Source organism: Mytilus edulis, chromosome 13 (assembly GCF_963676685.1).
Source record: "Mytilus edulis chromosome 13, xbMytEdul2.2, whole genome shotgun sequence".
Taxonomy (NCBI): Eukaryota; Metazoa; Mollusca; class Bivalvia; order Mytilida; family Mytilidae; genus Mytilus; species Mytilus edulis.
In genome coordinates, this window is record NC_092356.1 from 26,414,918 (window position 1) to 26,433,942 (window position 19,025).

Genomic DNA, 19,025 nt, shown 5'->3' on the forward strand with positions numbered 1-19,025 from the left:
ATTAGCTTATGCAAAAACTCAACAAAGAGATAATGCTGATATAATTTAATTCAACAGAAACGGATGTCGTCTACATAAGAATCCTCAGTGATGATCGGATAAAAGTATGAAAATAATTCAAATTCGACGATTTGCTTTAAAAAAAAAATACAAAATTAATACAAACACAAGTGCTTAATATGACTAATTGCACGTACACCTGGGTGTAGAAAAACGTATCGTTTCGAATGATTCAACATTTAAGAAACAGCCAATTTACTGATTCTGTCAACACAAAAGAATATTATTTATATCTTACATCAGTCTCAAATAACGTAATTGCAAATGAACCGAGGCGTAGAGCTGAAATTCCCAAACTGTAATTTTCACCTTAGAGCAGGTTTTATTTCACAACAGTCTTTTCGACCCCTACTTCTGGTTGATTTAGTCCACATACTTTGCAGTTCGTCAAATAACCTTCATATGTTAGAAATGAACTCATCATATATATCAGTATTGGAATTTTGTTTTTGCGCCAGACGCACGTTTCGTCTACAAAAGACTCACTATTGACGTTTGAATAATAGCATTGAGGACAAAAAATTCTTAAAAAAATTGCCAAATACAGCTAAGGTAATCTACTCAGTAAATTTACTAAAATAACCATATCAATGATATTTCTGCCAAAACAAAAATGCTATATTCATATCAAATATCTGTACCAAACAACATATTCACAAATGAACCAAAGAGTAGAGCTGCTATTGTCATCATGCAATTTCCACCCTAGAGCAGGTTTAATTTCACAACAGTCTTCTCCACCCCAATCATCAGGTTGATTCAGTCCCTATGCTTGGTGGTTAGTCAAATTCCCTTTATATGTTGAAAGTTAAGTCAGCATAGATACCAGGACTAAAATTTTGTTTTTGCGCCAAACGTGCATTTCGTCTACAAAAGACTCACCAGTGATCATTTTGAAGAACATTGAGGACAAACAATTCTTAAAAAATTTTTGCCAAATACAGCTTAAGTAATCTATACAGCATATTTACTAAAATAACCATATCAATGATATTTCTGTCAAAACAAAAATGCTGTATTCATATCAAATATCAGTATAAAACGACGTATTCACATATGAACCAAAGCGTAGAACCGCAATTGTCATCCTGTATTTTCCACCCTAGAGCTGGTTTTATTTCACAACAGTCTTCTCCACCCCAATCGTCAGGTTGATTCAGTCCCCATACTTCATTATCGTTTGCTAATTCTGTCCCATCTCTCCATTCAAATGTTCCTTCAATTACCTGGTCATTTGCTCCAGTCCAGTAATTCTTTGTGTTATCTGAAGAAGAATACTTAAGCTGGAGAAATTATCTTACAGAAAAAATCAAATAACTGTTTACGGCTGGGTTATAATGCAGCAGAGGCCCGTCTATCAAATTTCACTGGTATGTTATACAGTGAAAGTCGATTTAAGAGACCACTAAAGGGAGAACAAAATAATTGTCCCTTTAGACAGGTGATCTTTTAAATTATATGAAATTTACTACAGATTGATCTAAAATTTATGGTCTTATAATACAGGATTTTGCTTAAGGTGGTACCCAACACTTTCACTAAAATTAATTTGGCTCGTTTAATTTTCATAAAATTTTTACAAAGTATTTAGTTTGACCCTTTAACAAAAATATAAAAAAAAATGAAAAAATTTGAACCAAGCGTTTTATCAGAAAAATTACACTGGTTTTATAGCAGTTTGACAAACACTAATTTTTATCATTGAGAAGCTTTATATTGCCTTCACAACGCAACGTAATTAAAACGTTAAGCTGATATTACAGAGTTATCTCCCTGTAGTGTTAGGTACCACCTTAATACAAGTGGTGTCTAAAGCAGGCTTGACTGTATATCATTTTTGGAAATTATTCGATGACAGCAATGTGTCAATATGGTTAATTTATAAAAACATTTGTTTTGTCAATATACAGATTTATGCATTTAAAGAGAAACAACCAATTACACAGAAAAGATAAGTTTCACTACTCGCAAGTCATGAACATTATCAGAGAAATATAGATTCCACTACTGCAACAAGTGGGTTACGATATTTAAAACAGTTAGATTTTAATATTTGAATATAAAAAAGAAAATGTGGTATGATTGCCAATGAGACAACCATCCACAAGAGACCAAAATGACACGGAAATTAATAACTATAGGTCACCGTACGGCCTTCAACAATGAGCAAAGCCCATACCGCATAGTCAGCTATAAAAGGCCCCGAAATGACAATGTAAAACAATTCAAACGAGAAAACTAACGGCCTTACTTATATAAAAAAAAATAAACGAAAAACAAATATATAACACATAAACAAACGACAACCACTGAATTACAGGCTCCTGACGTAAAGCATAGGCTTTTTTTAAAGTGTGAAAGCAGAGGGGAAAAGAGAACTTATGATGACCAATGGGCTTATCTTGGGAGGGTATCAGGTACCTATATTTTACTCATTATATGCTGAGAGGGACAGACACGAGGGAAATCCATACCTAAGGGATTTGGGTCAAGTATTGAATTTGACTTACACTGATGAGTTGAGAGAAATGCTAGTCTATTTAAGAATTTTCAAGTCTAGAACTGAGTATGGATCTTTATATCTTAATGGTCAATCAGGCATATGAATAGAATAAGTAATGTACATGATCAATAGTACAACAATCCAGTAAGACATGAAACAACCGAAATATTCCCAGTCGTCAATACTATTGAATATACTGTTTCTGACGACAATATGTAACAATTGTCGTAACCACAACCCCGTCTTCTTTCCCCCAAATGTGATCTTCAGAATTATACTTAGGTAGCAATCATGTAACTTTATGGGGTATTATGGATTTTTGTTTGAGTCAAACGCAAACGTTTACCTTTTCTTTTAATTTTTCGCCGCCATCAATTCATTTTTAATTTAACACTATAAGAAATGGGGAAAATCTGGATTCAGAATTGTTTTTTTTTTGTCATCTGCTTGACCACAATATTTTGTGAAAAAAAACCATAACCCAATCCCCCCTTTGAAGTTAAATGGTCGTTCCCTTATCACCAAATTTTTACTTACATAAGCAATACGACGGGTGCCAGATTCCGAAAAAGACCGCTACAATTCCGGAGCACCACATGAAATCACGCCCGGTTTTGCTAAGTCTTTGAGTATTGTATAATGTTGTTTTGTCTTTTGGTCTTTACTGCCATAGGTTGGCAGTTCATTGTCAACTTATGAGTTTGAATATCCATTTTCCTTCTCTTTTTCAACATTTGAAAATCTTAATATCCTCTAGTTAAGAAATGATATGATAGTGATGATGAGTAAAATATGCATATGACAAATATATAAATCAGACAACTCTACATCTAAAATAGTTTACTGTATATAAAATATATCAAGCTCTCTGCCGCTACTACTTTCAAAACGCTGTACATATACTGTGGATTCATTTATTTTCGTGGATTGAGGAAAACTCGCATTTTCGTAGACATTTGATCTCGTGGTTTTGCGAATCTCTACATGCCAAACCTATAGAAAATTTGTTTTTCGTTGAACATTTGAATTCGTGGCTTAACTGTACATACGAAACCCACGAAAACTGGTATTCAACGAATAATAATGAATCCACAGTATTTACAACTATCAGAGATTCGCATTCAGTTTTCAATTACCTAAATATCAGTACTCTGTCATTTACCTGTAACAGAATTATTCTGATAGATTAGCTTCTCCATGGTATTTACCTGTAACAGAACTATTCTGATAGATTAGCTTCTCCATGGTATTTACCTGTAACAGAACTATTCAGATAGATTAGCTTCTCCATGGTATCTACTTTAACCAATTGACCTCTCTCTCCAGCACAAACACCCTGGGCAGTGAACCAGGTGAGCCATTGTCCATGTACCAAGTAACAGAAGTCCATACTTTTTTCATAAGTATAACCAAGTGATTTAGGGCAACGTTCTGTAAAAAAAAAATAATATGAAGGGAACATATAAAAATAAATAGAAATGAAAGCTTAATGAGAAAAATTATCAAACATGCACATTGTTGGTGAGCCAAATTGATAATATAATACTGTAGATTCACAATTCAAATATTAGATTAGCATATATTTAATTGCATTAACATAGATAATAATTAATTTGCTAATCTCACTGACAATGACGAAGTTATATATTTACTTAACCCTTCTACACCAACACAAGTGAATAAACTAGGATCCTTTATAAAAGAAAAGTCAATGGAACTGATGACAGGGGACCCTTTAATATTCACCTGAATTTGTATATATATATTGAGTTACTTAGTTATTGTCTTTATTTGTTTTTGTTGTTGTTATATGTCACAAACTGTAAAGTTTATATGGCAATAAAACTTTGAATTTGAATTTGAATTGAATTATTTTTCGTAGGATACCAAATCCTCGTTGATTTCATGGGTAAAGGTGAACCTCACAACTAAATGTTCAACGAATGCCAAATTTCCCAAAGGCCTGTATGCAATCTTCGATAAAAACCTCGAAATTAAATATAAACGATTATTCAAGTTTTCCTAAATCCACGAAATTTGATTGGTACCCATGACAATAAGTGAATCCACAGTATTTTAACTTACTATTGATTACAAAACAGAAGTTACAAAAACATGTAATAACTTAGCAACACAGTGGAGCTGGTTTTTCGAAACAATATGAAAATCAATTCAAAGTTCAATAAAATTCAAAGCACAGACCACTACATATGATACGTGATTATAAAGATACACAAGAAGTAATCTGATATCAAACGAATTGACATTGCGCTCAGAAGTTTATAAGCTATTTTAAATAGTTTGGTAAAAATCTGCTTCCATTTATTTCCATTATTTTATTTAAATATTTGATTTTTGTCGAGCATTCGACTTCAGTCGAAAAAGCGAGACATAATGATCCTACATTCCGTTGTCGGCGGGATCCACAAATATTCACTCTGTAGTAAAAGTTTTTGAAATTTTAATAACTTTCTTAAACTATTCTGGATTTCTACGAAACTTAGACATAAGCTTGTTTATGATTATAAGATAGTATCCAATTTTGTAAAAACAAAATTCCATTTATTCCGTATTTTACTTATAACTGGACTTAGTTTTTCTGCTGGGAAACATTACATTCACTCTGTGGTTAAAGTTTTTAAAATTTTAATAACTTTCGTAAACTCTACTGCATTTGTTCCAAACTTGGACAGAAGCTTGTTTATGATCAAAAGCTAGTATCTAGAAGGAATTTTTTTAAAATTTTGTACCTGTTTATCTGTATTTCACTTATATATGTTATATATATAACATTACATACAGTCTGCTGTTAAAGTTTTAAAACATTTATTAGATTCATAAACTATTCTGGATTTTTACCAAACATGGACAGAAGCTTCTTTCAATCAAAAGATAGTATCAAGAGGAATAATTTGATGATTTTTTTCCTCATTTCTGTTGAGTCTGCGATTAACAGCAAAAGTAGACGAGACACTGGGTTCCGCGGAACCCTTACAACTTTTTACAGAGAGTGACTAAATTATTTTTTGAAGACATCGAATCCGAAAAAAATAAAAATAAAAACAGCTTAAAATAATATATTTATCATTGTTCCGGAGCACCGGAAACCACCCTCATTTGTTTGTGGGGTTCGTGTTGCTCAGTCTTAAGTTTGATTTTTTTGTGTGTTGTAAATGATTGTCTGTTTGTCGTTTTTTCTAATCATGGCGTTGTTTTATAGTTGATGTGTTTCCTTCGGTTTTATTTTATAGCCTGGATTTGTTTTCTTTCAATATATTTATGACTTTTGAAACCCAGTATAATACAGTTGCCTATATTTATACTTATCTTACCTCCTATAGATTTATAGAGATATGATTGGTTAAAGGACTACACGTGGTGACTGTGTATATTTGATATAGGGTGTCCTAAAAATATAGGGTTAGCAACAATACATGATTAGTTACCATATGGGGTTAGTAAGATGTTACTTCCCTTTCAAAACAAAAAAGATGCCACAACCCTTTATAAAAAAACACGGTGTTGGAGAAAAATCTGAAAGGATTCAACAAACGAAGAAACTGATGGTCAAAGGTTGAAATAAGTTCATAAAACATAATTAAAGCTAACAAGTTGTTATTGTTGGCATAACGGAGTTACTTCCCTTTCATTAACCAAAAAAAAAAAAGAAATTGAAAGGATTCAACAGACGAAGAAATTGATACATGTAATGAACGATTGAAATAAATTCATAAAACAAATTTAAAGCTAAACAGTTGTTATTGTTGGCATTTGTTTTCTGTATAGACAAATGGAAGTAGGATCTTAATACTAAGTATTGAAGACTTGATCACTTTGATAGGCCGCTAGTCAAAATATCACATGTGAAGAAAGTCGGTAAGATAAATGCATTACACGGTGTGCTAGTGACCTAATACGATATATATATCGTATTAGGTCACTAACACTCCATGTTACTAATAATATAATTTAATAATCAAAACGAACGCTTAAAATTGGACATACATTTTAAAACTATTATTTTCAATTACGAAAGGTACAAAACAATACAAACATATATACCACATATACCATATTGTCCTGAAACTATACCCTTTTCAACTTTGTGTTACATAAATTGAGGTTCTTGACATTTCTGCCCTATGTCTTTTCTTTCAAATGATCATACAAAAACGCTTATTGGATTAAATGTACAAAACCTGTCAACTCCGTCAGACAAGTCTGACTTTAATTTAATTTATATATTTCATAATTGACTTTAATTTAGTAATTTGATTTGGTTCCATAGTATTATTAGTTATATGGTTAACACTGATGGCTTCACCTTGTAAACTATACCATAACTAATTATCTATATTTTGTTTTATGATGTTGAATTGACTTAACTTAGTTTATTTCAATAGTTCAAATCATAATTGGTCGACTCAATTACACTATTAGTTTTAATTCAGTCAAACCATTAAATCATTCTTTCCTCGAACGAGCAAGTTCATTTTGAGTTTTTCAAAAACTACGTTATATAAATAAAAATCAAAGACAAGTCAAATTATTCTGTATATCAATTAGTATTTTTATTGAAGCTTTTAAGCATCAGAAAATACTTAAAAAGTAAAATCACAAAAATACTGAACTCCGAGGAAAATTCAAAACGAAAAGTCCTTTATCAAATGGCAAAATCAAATGATAAAACACATCAAACGAATGGACAACAACAGTCAAACACGTAATTGATCCCTGAAAGCAATTCATGTCCACTGAGCATAAGGGTTCTTAAGATTTATCACAACTTATTCTCTTATCGCGAAAACAATATCGCATAAAGAGCAAATTTCCACCTCAGTACATTTACATCTTTCCGCATTAAAAAGTATCTCAATTCTTGCTACGAAACGTTGCATGACGAATTCAAGTCTGTATTATGTATTAATTAAACGAAATAATGCCAATTAATATATTAAACATTAAATGGTAAAAATGAATACTGAAAACTAGTTATATAATTTGTTATTTTTGGGGTTTGAATAATTACAGCAAAAACCGATATTTCAAACAAAGTATGTTATCAAATCAAATGAACTGCTTTGTCTATCTAACCACTTTATTATATAAAAACCTTGAATTGAGCTTTTCGCCTGTCTAGTTGAATCTTCGAAAAAAAATCCCTGTCATACAAGTGAGAGGTTTAGTTACCTATAAAACCATGTTCAATCCACCATCAATCTACGTAGGAAAACACCTGTTCCAATAGTTATCAAAGGTACAATGATTATAATTTAGTACGCCAGACGCGCGTTTCGTCTACATAAAGACTCATCAGTGACGCTCATATTGAAATATTTATAAAGCCAAACAAGAACATAGTTGAAGAGCATTTAAAATCCAAAATTCTAAAAAGTTGTGCCAAATACGTCTAAGGTAATCTATGCCTGGGATAAGAAAATCCCTAGTTTTTCGAAAAATTCAAAGTTTTATAAACAGGAAATTTATAAAAATGACCACATTATTGATAGCCAGGGATATTACAGTTGTTATCTATTCGTTTGATGTGTTTGAGCTTTTTGAATTTTCCTCGTAGTTCATTATTTTTGTGATTTTAATTTAAATTTCAGTTCCAACTTCCCATTTCTCAGTTAAAAATGAAAGAAAGCAACGCTTTTTTGATTACATGCGTTTGAATAACTTTTGTGAATTTACCTTTATTTAGAACTCTCAAAGCGGAATATTTTAAAACAATGAATGTGTAAGAACTGAAAAAGGGGAAGAGTTAGACATGTATGACTAAAACGGGGAGTTGAACATTTGTATCTTAATAAATTGTAAATTTATAAACGGACAAGTAAAGAAAGAATTTGACCTTTGCTCTATTAGAAGAGGGAGAGATATATGCAGGGGACATTTAAAAATAAGTAAGTTAAAGAGGTAGATCTAGGAAATAACTCTTAAAATCATCAGTACGTTTGTGACAACTAATTTCAACATAATATGCTAAGCTTATAGGTTACATAGATTATTTCGAATGTATTTTATGTAAATGCTGAAAATACATTTTTGAAATTTGACTTTTACAAAGGCATAACTGATTTAAAGAGTTATCACCCTGAACCAAGGTCTTTCCCCCTCAATTTATCCTGACCACGCCATTGCTAAACACTAAAGACGATGACAAGACAAGTTGACCAAACACTACATGTTAAACTGGGGAATAAATAACACAAAGTTGACTTAACTTGCGGTCCTCATGTTCAGATCATGATTCACTAGTGGAATGATACACTGAACATGATATATGTGGGTTTTTTGCTAATTAGACTGAAGACATCTGGCATTGAGTGTTCCTTGTGAGATTTAAACATGCTCATCGATAAGTCAGAATCCTTGCATTTTACCACGAATTAAATACAAAAAAAAAAAACACATTTATAAGTACATTTCTATAAAGAGTTTACGAAGTTGTACTACATTTTTGTATTATTTTATTCTATACGTTTTTCCAAGCTATGAATATAGATTCTTTTTATGTAAAATTATTACCCGGAAGACTATATTCTTTTTTTTGGAAGTGTTGTGAATGAAACTCTGTTCCTTAAAAATTATATATTGTCCATCAACTTAAACAGTTCTTTGTTTTCACACAACGTCCTCGAAAAAATATATACTTCGGGTCAAAAGTCGGTAATATAAAAGTAGTCTATTGCGCTATTGAATTATCCATAAAAAAATGACATTATTCACAAAAATGTATGCAGTTTTGATTTGTTAAGAAACAACAGTGACAGGAATGAATGCTAATTGAATCATTTCAAAGCACCATCGTCATTTTGAGGTTTTAGAGCCATGATGGAAAAAAATTTACGGACATAACTATAAAACAAGGTTTAATCTACCTTTTATACATAACAACCATGTCTGTACGAAGTCATGAATAAGATAAGATAAGATAATTTTATTAACCAATCATAGTGCCCAAAATTTGAGCTATACAATCAAATGAATTACAAAATAAAGCTCAGAAAATGATTAGAATGATTAGGATTAAAGTACATTAAAACTAAAAACAAAACATGAATGCACATTTACACTAAGTAATCTAATTATAAACCAAGTTATTGACAAAACATTAAGTTATTTTTGGTGCCACTGTGACCTGGAGATATAATTTTTATAGTTCTAGGTCTATGGGAGACAACTATGGGTCTATAGGGGAATATGAAACTTGTTAACCATACGTTTGATGTAGATGAGCCTTTGATTTTGTCATTCGATTAGAGACTTATCCTTTTAGAATTTTCCTCGGAGCTCAGTATTTTTTTGGATTTTAATTCGGTGATATGTTATTAAAAAGCGTTTTTTTCTGATTTGCAACGCCGATGAAACATTTAAATTTGCTAAACACAACCATCACACTTGACACCAAAAGTTTTGATAGACAGCAAATACTGGTATAGCCTAAACATATACTAGATAGTTGCTTTTTGTACACAAATTAAATACATCAGATGAATAAAATATGCAGCACACACCAACACTACTGCAATAAAATATGCCTGACAACGAAAACCAACAACAAAACAAGATATTCCTTCAACTAAGTTCAAGGTCACTAAATCATGCTGATGTTCTGTGACAGTTTATACAAATAATGTTAACTGCAAGTTTCAATTCAGAAAAAGAATGAGCATACCAAGATCTAAAATAAAATGTTATTAAAAAGAGAGATCAACATTTTAAATTTGACGCTACACTTTTCTGTTTCAAAATAGTAAGCTTTTTAAAAGCATGTTCTAAAATAATAGTATATAAATAATGGAACTAAAAAATCAGAAAAAAAAATAATTGTTGGTCCGTGTGCTTGTTTTCAAGATATAAGCTATTGGAAATTTGGCGGAAAATTATTCTCTCTAGATTTTTCCTACTTTAACATAGGCTGCTTTTTTTTTTAAAAACAAGGACAACAAAAAATAACTTTAAAAGAGTTTCAATTATGGCTTTTTTAAGCTTTATGTTATCAATTTATGTTAAGAGAAGTAGTTGTTGATGGTCATATGGCAATACATAGATAAAACCATAGGCAAAACAAGAGAAGAAAACATCCTTAATGCATTCTTTTTTTTTTTTTTAACAACATAATAAATATTTATTTCAAATATTAATGCATTCTTACAATTTCGTATGTGAAGGTTTTGGTCAAACGGTTAATGAACCAACATCTATGGTAAACGAAACGCTCTTCCAGATTTTTATTTTGTGGACTCACATGTCAACTGTACATGTAAAGCATGAAAAGCATATAAAAACCATGCTTCATTTATTTTCGAGTTCATGTAATTCTCTTTTTGTTTGACACATTGATATGAGATTTGTTCGATTTCCTAAATACTAGTATATAGTACAAAAGAGGGACGAAAGATACCAGATGGACAGTCAAACTTATTAATCGAAAATAAACTGACAACGCCATGGCTAAAAATGAAAAGACAAACAGATAAACAATAGTACACATGACACAACATAGCAAACCCTGATCAGGAATTGAAGTTTTGGTATCACTTGTCGACACACATTTCAGAATATCAATTGGTTTTACTTTTTGGTTCATTCAAGAACTAAACATACATATTGAAAAAAACTGCATAATTATTACAAACATCCATCAATAAAAATTATGGTAGCGTTTTCATACATGTATACCGTCTAGACTTTATTCGTGATGTTCGATAATTTACATTAAGATTACTGTATTTCCAGTAGAGCCAAAGTCGAGCAAAACTTGTATAATTATTTCAGATTATTCATTATGCTTTATATTTAAAAAAAACCCCAGCTAATTCAAAGTTCTCTTTTCTTTTAAACTGTCATGAGATAGCAGAAAGATGAAGATCTTCAAACAAATTTGAAAGTCATTTAAGAATTTGTTAATAATGTATCGGTTATATCAATGTTACAGTGCTTAATTAATGGCAAATGAAGAGGTTGGTGATTTCGATCTCTATGCAAATAAACTCATCATAGATACCAGGATTAAAATTGTATTTACGCCAGACCAGCGTTTCGTCTACAAAAGACTCATCAGTGACGCTCGAATCCAAAAAAGTTAAAAAGGCCAACTAAAGTAGTTGAAGAGCATTAGTAATTGAATAGAGAAAAACGATTGGCGTTAATAAGATATCGTGTCATTTCCCAGACTATAAATCATTCATTCTATTTTATAAAATTGATGAGTTGACATTGTTGTATGCCTTCTAGTTCTTGTACTTTTTGGCTATGTAAGGTTTTGCAAGAAAATTAAAACATAACTGATTGTAATCAGTATCTTGTGTCTTTTGTCTTTATGTTAATTGTTTTTGTGCTTGATTACATTCTCCACTATGTTATACAGTTTGGTCTTTTGTTTTGTTGTTACAACATTTGACGTAGTTAGAAGGAGAGTTGAACGCTAACAAACATGTTTGACCATTCCATATTATATGTGCACATGTCCACATTCAGGATCCTGTAACTAAATGCGCAATAATTTATTTTTTCATGTTCGTAATATTAAAGAATACCCATTATAATACGGTAGCTAGGGGGTCTCTGTAAAACGCGGCGAAGGTTAGAACATCGTGACCACAGGAAGTTACGACGACAATCATGATTGCAAAATATGTGGACAACTTTCGAGTTCAATGCATTTCCGTCAAAAAGTCAGGTTTTAGTGAAAATCATTCGTGCGTTTGGCATCGTCACTTCCATTCCAATGTTGAGCGAGTGGCCGGGAAAACTATAATGTTATATTGCACGAATTATTCGGCAAATTAAATTCTAATAATTGTAATAAGCACTGCTGTCATTAGGGCATTGTAATTAAGTTCTTACAAAACAAAAAATCTATTTCTTGTTGATCCTGCACAATGACAATTACAAAGACGCTTGATGAACATTAATAGTGCAGGGATATAGGCGATCCCCTCTATCTGGTAAATGACGTCATAAAGGCTCTCATAATTGACGAGTTTTTTTCCGGTGATGGATGAACTCGAAAGTGGTCTATTTTGTAAATAAATTGAGACGTGTTGTATTCCGTTAACTTAAAATCCTTAACCAAATACCGCTTATGACACTGTGACCCTACTATAAGTATTGTTGCATTTTTGAAACAAAAACATGAATTGACCAAAAAAAAGACTTCTTTTCAAAATCTTGTCAATATTTGCTTCAGATATCAGCAACGTTAACGGCTTAACTGAAAGTGATGATTTGCTTATCAACATTGTTAACAATTGTTAGTGTGAGAAAAACAAAAAAAGGTGCGTTTCTTTATAACTATTTTGATATGAGCGTCACTGATGAGTCTTATGTAGACGAAACACGCGTCTGGCGTATCAAATTATAATCCTGGTACCTTTGATAACTATCTATGTTCATTTTATTTCCAAACCTGTAGTATTGGACAGCATACATCTTTATTGATGGCAAGTATTTATCTATTTTAAACAACGACAAATTCTGCCAAAAAGAACTAGATACTAGATAAATGTCACTGCCGAAATGTCCCAAGATGTGGTCAAGGAGCAAATTTCATCAAAACTCCAATGAGTATATGTCTCATATTTGCCTTTCACATAAGAGCAGAAATCTGTTTACGAGTTGTAGCAAATACAGTTTGTGATCAGATCTTTCAAACGACCATTTATTTTAAATTAATGGACACATTAAGTAATGATAATACAAAATGACAATAATGATATCATTTCTGAGTTTATTGAATACAAAACTTTGCTTTTTTTTCTTATTGATGTCGTATTTTAAAAGCATCATGAAACGATTACTGACTTAAAAAATAAAGATGTTATACATTGAATTATATGGATACAATACAAATACAGAGATTTCAAAATTAGAGGTCATAAGTGTTTTTTTTATGTATGTATATCTCTAAAGAATAGCAGCAGGATTTGTATCGTTGTATCTCGATTCCAGTAAAAAGATCTAACGAACGAAACATCTGAAGAAATAATGCATTAGTTTATCAAGAATCGCTTAGTTTACTCGGATTTTATCTAGACTAATGGACGCGGTATACATCATCACTGTTAATATTAGGATGTGCAACTTGTTTTCCACTGACAAAGTTAAACTTCCAAACGAAATTGGAATATCTATAAAAGAATTCAGAAAAGGATTTAAATTATTTGTAGGAATGAAATCCTTGACTTAATAATTTGCCAGTAAAACAATGATCATGTTCATTAAATTCCAGGAGACACTGCAAAAAAGGTTAGGCGAATGAAATGGGATATATAAACACCGTACAATGATGCTTATAGAATATATCCGTCCATAAAAAGAAAACAAAAAGATATATATATTTATTAAAGGTATTAAAGTCACATGATGTTGTAACGGTCAAGTGATTGTTCACTATAAACACGTGTGTATGTTTATATCAAGCACATGGTGTGTGTTTACGTTCAATTTGATTGCATGGCATATACCCGTATTGCCGGTTTAACGGTATATGCCCTCATGATTTTCGCGAAAAGCCTGATTAAGTATTACTTAAGGGGTTAGTTTAAGAAAATTAAGTTATTCGAAGTTTGCCTATAGTTCAACGTAGCAGCATTCATTATTATGTTTACCCTCCACCCCCCCCCCCCCACCCCCCTTTTATGAGATGGTTATCGTCAATGGGAGTATATGCATATCTATACTATTAAACGAGAAGACCTCATTTTGTGTGTCGCTTCTCTTCTTTCCACAATAAAGTAATCATCATGCCTCTGTGTCCTATAGGTACAGTGCATAGTCGCATTTGTCATCCATTTTTATGATTATTCAGATTGAGTTATTTTGGGAGAAAAACAAGAAAAAAACGCATCCGGATATTGATTCCGTCATTGGGCGAAATTTTAAGTCATATTAGACTTCCGGTTTGCGTTTTTCTGTATTCTTTGAACATGCATATACTACGAATTAATATCTTTTCTATTTGCTATTTTTTTCAAGTTTACTATCCACGGCGGTCACAGAGTAAACTAAAAATAGAGATTGTCTGTATAATATAGAAATGACTGCCGTGGATCGATAAGTAACCTGAGAATTGAACAATGTTGAAAGTAAAAAACAAATACACTTTATTTATAGTAATGAATGTTTACTATTTACAGTTAAGCGCTAAAAGTATGCATGTTTTATTAATGTAAATACAAATAAAAAAAATGGGATTTTTTTTCAAAAATAAAGGAGGAGCAGGGCTATGAAAACAATTGTCCTGTCCCAAAGCACCTGACTTTTGATACCTTTTCTGAAATTCTCCATCAATTAAATCTTTTACATTATAAAAATAAAAATGCATTATAACAAAAACAAAAAAAGAAGGTGTGGTATGATTGCCAATGAGACAACTCTCCACAAGAGACCAAAATGACACAGAAATTAATAACTATAGGTCATCGTACGGCCTTCAACAATGAGCAAAGCCCATAACGCAAAGTCAGCTTCGAAGGCCCCAAAATGCAATGTAAAACAATTCAAACGAGAAAACTAACGGCCTTATGTATGTACACAAAAAAAAAAAAGAACGAAACAAAAATATGTAAGGATTAGACATAAACAAACGACAACCACTGAAGCACAGGCTCCTGACTTGAATGTTCCTAATATACTACATGTATGTTCATTTTGAAATTAATAGAAAACAAAAAAAATGGGAATTTGGGAAATAAAGGAGGGATAAAAAAAAACCAACATTTTCCTGTCCCCAAGTACCTATCACTTTTGATACTTTTCCTGAATTTCTCCAGTCATCTTTTGCAAAATTCTTCCTGCAACACTTTACATACTTTCAACCACGCTTTCGCGATTTCGCGGGTGTGTTCTAGTATTACATTATATTAATATGAATTTTTCCTCTTTTGTAGATAGTTTTTGATTGTTTTTTCGAAAGGCTGCTACAGCTGTAGGCACACTTATCCTATTTATGTGTTGTTTTATTTATTGAATAATTTATATTCGTTTGAGTTGGCGAATTAGAATAAAAAGGGAACAAAACTCGTTTCTTGGCTTGTAAATTCTTTGAAAAAATTTCCCGTGTACAACTTAAAGATACCTAAACACAGGAAAGAACAGTTGTTGCTGTTTATTACGGGTTTATTTTGTGTTCATGTCGTTTGTCAATGTTGGCAGTATTTTCAGAGATATATTGAATATTCAACAAGTAAATATCATCACGATAAAGGTAATTAATACATGTCTTTACAGAAATTAACCTTACACTTTCGTACAGGAACAAAGCTAGTAAAGGGGTAAAATTGCTGCCAATTGGAGTACATACAACCCGTCGTTAGACTTTGTTGTCGAAATGAACAGAGATGTTGTCAAGGAGAAAATTTCATCACAACTCGATTACGTATATCAATCATATTTGTCCTTCTCATACAGAAGAAGGCTTATATGAATTTTTATTCAGATGTTTCAAACAACCATTTAATTCAATAGATAAACTGTATAAAAATTTAGTTTACTCGAAGTCTTTTTCTTCCCACGAAAATTTGTAGGATTACAGTATAATGTTCACTTTAAAGGTACTGAAGTCAATTGAATATTATCAAAATAATCAGTGTAAGTCAATGAAAACATCTACACATCAGTTCAATTTTTAAAAGAGGGGTGAAAGATACCAGAGGGACTTTCAAACTCATAGATCGAAAACAAACTGACAAAGCCATGGCTAAACAGAAAAAAAAGCCAAACACAGACAAATAAAAGTACACAAGACACAACTAGAAAACTAAAATCAAAGCAACATGAACCCCATCAAAAACTGGAGGTGATCTCATGTGCTCCCGCAGGATAAGCATATTCTGCTCCACATGTGGAACCTTTCTTAGTTTTTCTTAAGTTTTGATTTCTGTTAATGTAAACATGTTTCTGAATTGTGGATTGTATGTATCGTACTTGATAACTGTATTAACTTAATTTTAAACAAATGTATACGTACCACCAAACATCGATGTATGATCATTTGTAGATGGATTAATTCCAAACTCATTATACAACTTACAATCAAAAGTTAAAGTATTATATTCCAAAGAACTACAAAGAGGAGTCTCCATGCATACATATGAACAACGAATATGTGTTATTCCATTTATTGTCCAAATTGGCGTAGCAGTTCCACTTAGCCCCTTTAATAAATGATAAAAACCTTCCTTATAGGATGAGGAAATGTGAAATTCGCCCAACAAAATTAATAAAATAAACGTCCTGCGCATGTTTACGAGATAGAAAAGTTTCTAGAACTACCATGGAAGTAGGTATTAATATTATCCTCTTGGCTATTTTGTTGAAATCGTGACTTAGTTATAACAGTTCATTCGAATAAAAGGTATTGCCACTTTAACGGTAATTCCAGGATTACTTTATGAACGTTAAAATCATTCTACAACAAGCCTTCTAACATCTAATCAAAATCAATTAATGCAGATATAACTGGTTGGATGATATTCAGAACTTCAAAGTTTTTTTCTTATCAAATGAACATTACGTATTGGAATTTTAAAATGAATTAGCTCATGAACTTCATTGAATCAATATTTCTTTGATTTTGTAAAGTGTTTTGACCATTGATTTAGGTGTAATCTTTTAAATATGTATGACCGTTTTAGATACGTATACATTGTAAGTTTCTATTTCTTAAAACTATTAAATTGTTCGTCGCTCTTTCTTTGTATTGATGGCCGGCAGCACAAGGCAATGGACTGAATTATTGAACTTTTACTGCAAATAATATAACACATAAGTTCATTTACACAAGACTTAACAAAAACTACCGTAAAATTTATTTTGATCTCGGCCTCTGTTGATCTACTTCTTATCTCTGAGTATTAGTTCCTTGACTATTTAACTATCAAAGATCTTATCATACACCTTATCGCTATTTGTCCGCCATTGCTGGATATCACACAGGTTCCCGTAAAATTTTGACGTCAGAAAACAAAATATCTGACGGCACAATGGAAAAGTGATTGTTGTATGCGTCAAAAGTTCAAGCGGCCGGGTCAGCCGGGATTAGCGATAAGGTGTATTAAAGTTTGCAATGCAACAAATGAAATAGTCCAGTTAATTATTATTGGACTCAATGATTTTGATACTTTACGTGTTTTAGCGTTCATACAATCTGTCGATATCTGTATTTAAGCATTGAACAAGGCAATTCTTTTCTCTGAATGTTAATGGCATATGAACAATGAATCAAAATTCTTTTTGGGTGTGTATTGATTGATATTTTGTCTTAAAAATAATGTCTTATAAGTTGTTATTGGTTTTGAACTAGCTGTCGGTAACTGCGATTCGTTGTAGATTTGTACTCTGTATCGTTCTTGTTGTGGGAATGTATAAGTATCCTGTTACACCAATGTTCCAAGTTAAGAGAACATGACTAACCCCGCTTCATAATGTATGTGCCTATCAAAAGTTAGGAGCCTGTAGTTCGGTGGTTGTCGTTTGTTGCTTTATTTCAGATTTTTTTTGTGTAATATTTCGAACATAAATTAGGCCATCAGTTCCATTATATTTGACTATGCAGTATGAGTTTAGCTCATTGTTAAAGGCCGTACGGTGTCCTTTATTTGTTAACTGCTATGTCTTATAGTCTCTGGTAGCGAGTTGTGCCATATGCAACCATACATCGTCTTTTAATTTTAATATATACAATATATACATGCAATTAGAGATTGAACAGCATCGCTTGCATAAATGCTTTTTTTTTTATATAAGGCTGACAAAGTCATCTCTGATATTTTTACATGTGTTACTCAGTTGTACTAAGTTAAATAGTTTTTTTTCAAAAAAAAAGTAGTGGGTTAAACTTGGTTTTATAAGAAGCAAAAAAAGAAGGCCACATATATAAGAGAATATTTCAACCCATCAAGAACATAAAACGACGAAAAAGCAGTACACAACCACAATATAGAAAATTGGAGACAATAAGCCGAGATTTGGAGCCACCAATAAGCTATTTATTGAAAAATGAAGATGTGGTATGATTTCCAATGAGACAATTCTCCACAAGAGACCAAAATAACACAGAAATTAACAACTATAGGTCACCGTACGGCCTTCAACAATGAGCAAAGACCATACCGCAAAAGCTTTGAGTCATGAAGCTCGGAAATTAACTAACGTTTGTAAAAAAAATGGCACTAGCAAATATGTTATTAAAATAATGTTCAACACAAACTTTAAACAACATCAATTAATGAAAAACAATGGAGAAATTATATGATATCTTTCAATAAATAGTGACAATCTAATTAAAACATATTGACTATATCGAGATATTGTATAATAAACAATGAATTAGCTATCCTTTGGGGCATTGGGATGTTTGTTACTTTTTGGTTATGTTGTGATATCTTTGACACATTTCCCGTTTAAATTCTTCTCAATTTCATCCTATATTTACCAAAAGGAAATATGGGGA

At 31.7% G+C, this 19,025-nt stretch overlaps 1 protein-coding gene across 1 annotated transcript; it reads right to left on the reverse strand.

Annotated features, from left to right (window-relative positions):
- Window positions 1–30: 30 nt before the first annotated feature.
- LOC139501597 (C-type lectin domain family 10 member A-like) lies at window positions 31–17,085 on the reverse strand. Its single transcript, XM_071290710.1, has 3 exons — window positions 16,542–17,085; window positions 3,818–3,994; window positions 31–1,324 (listed from the first exon to the last, which is right to left on the reverse strand). Exons 1-3 carry the CDS (start codon window positions 16,813–16,815, stop codon window positions 1,092–1,094), a joined length of 684 nt encoding a protein of 227 aa, XP_071146811.1. The 5' UTR covers window positions 16,816–17,085; the 3' UTR covers window positions 31–1,091.
- Between the last annotated feature and the right edge of the window lie 1,940 nt (window positions 17,086–19,025).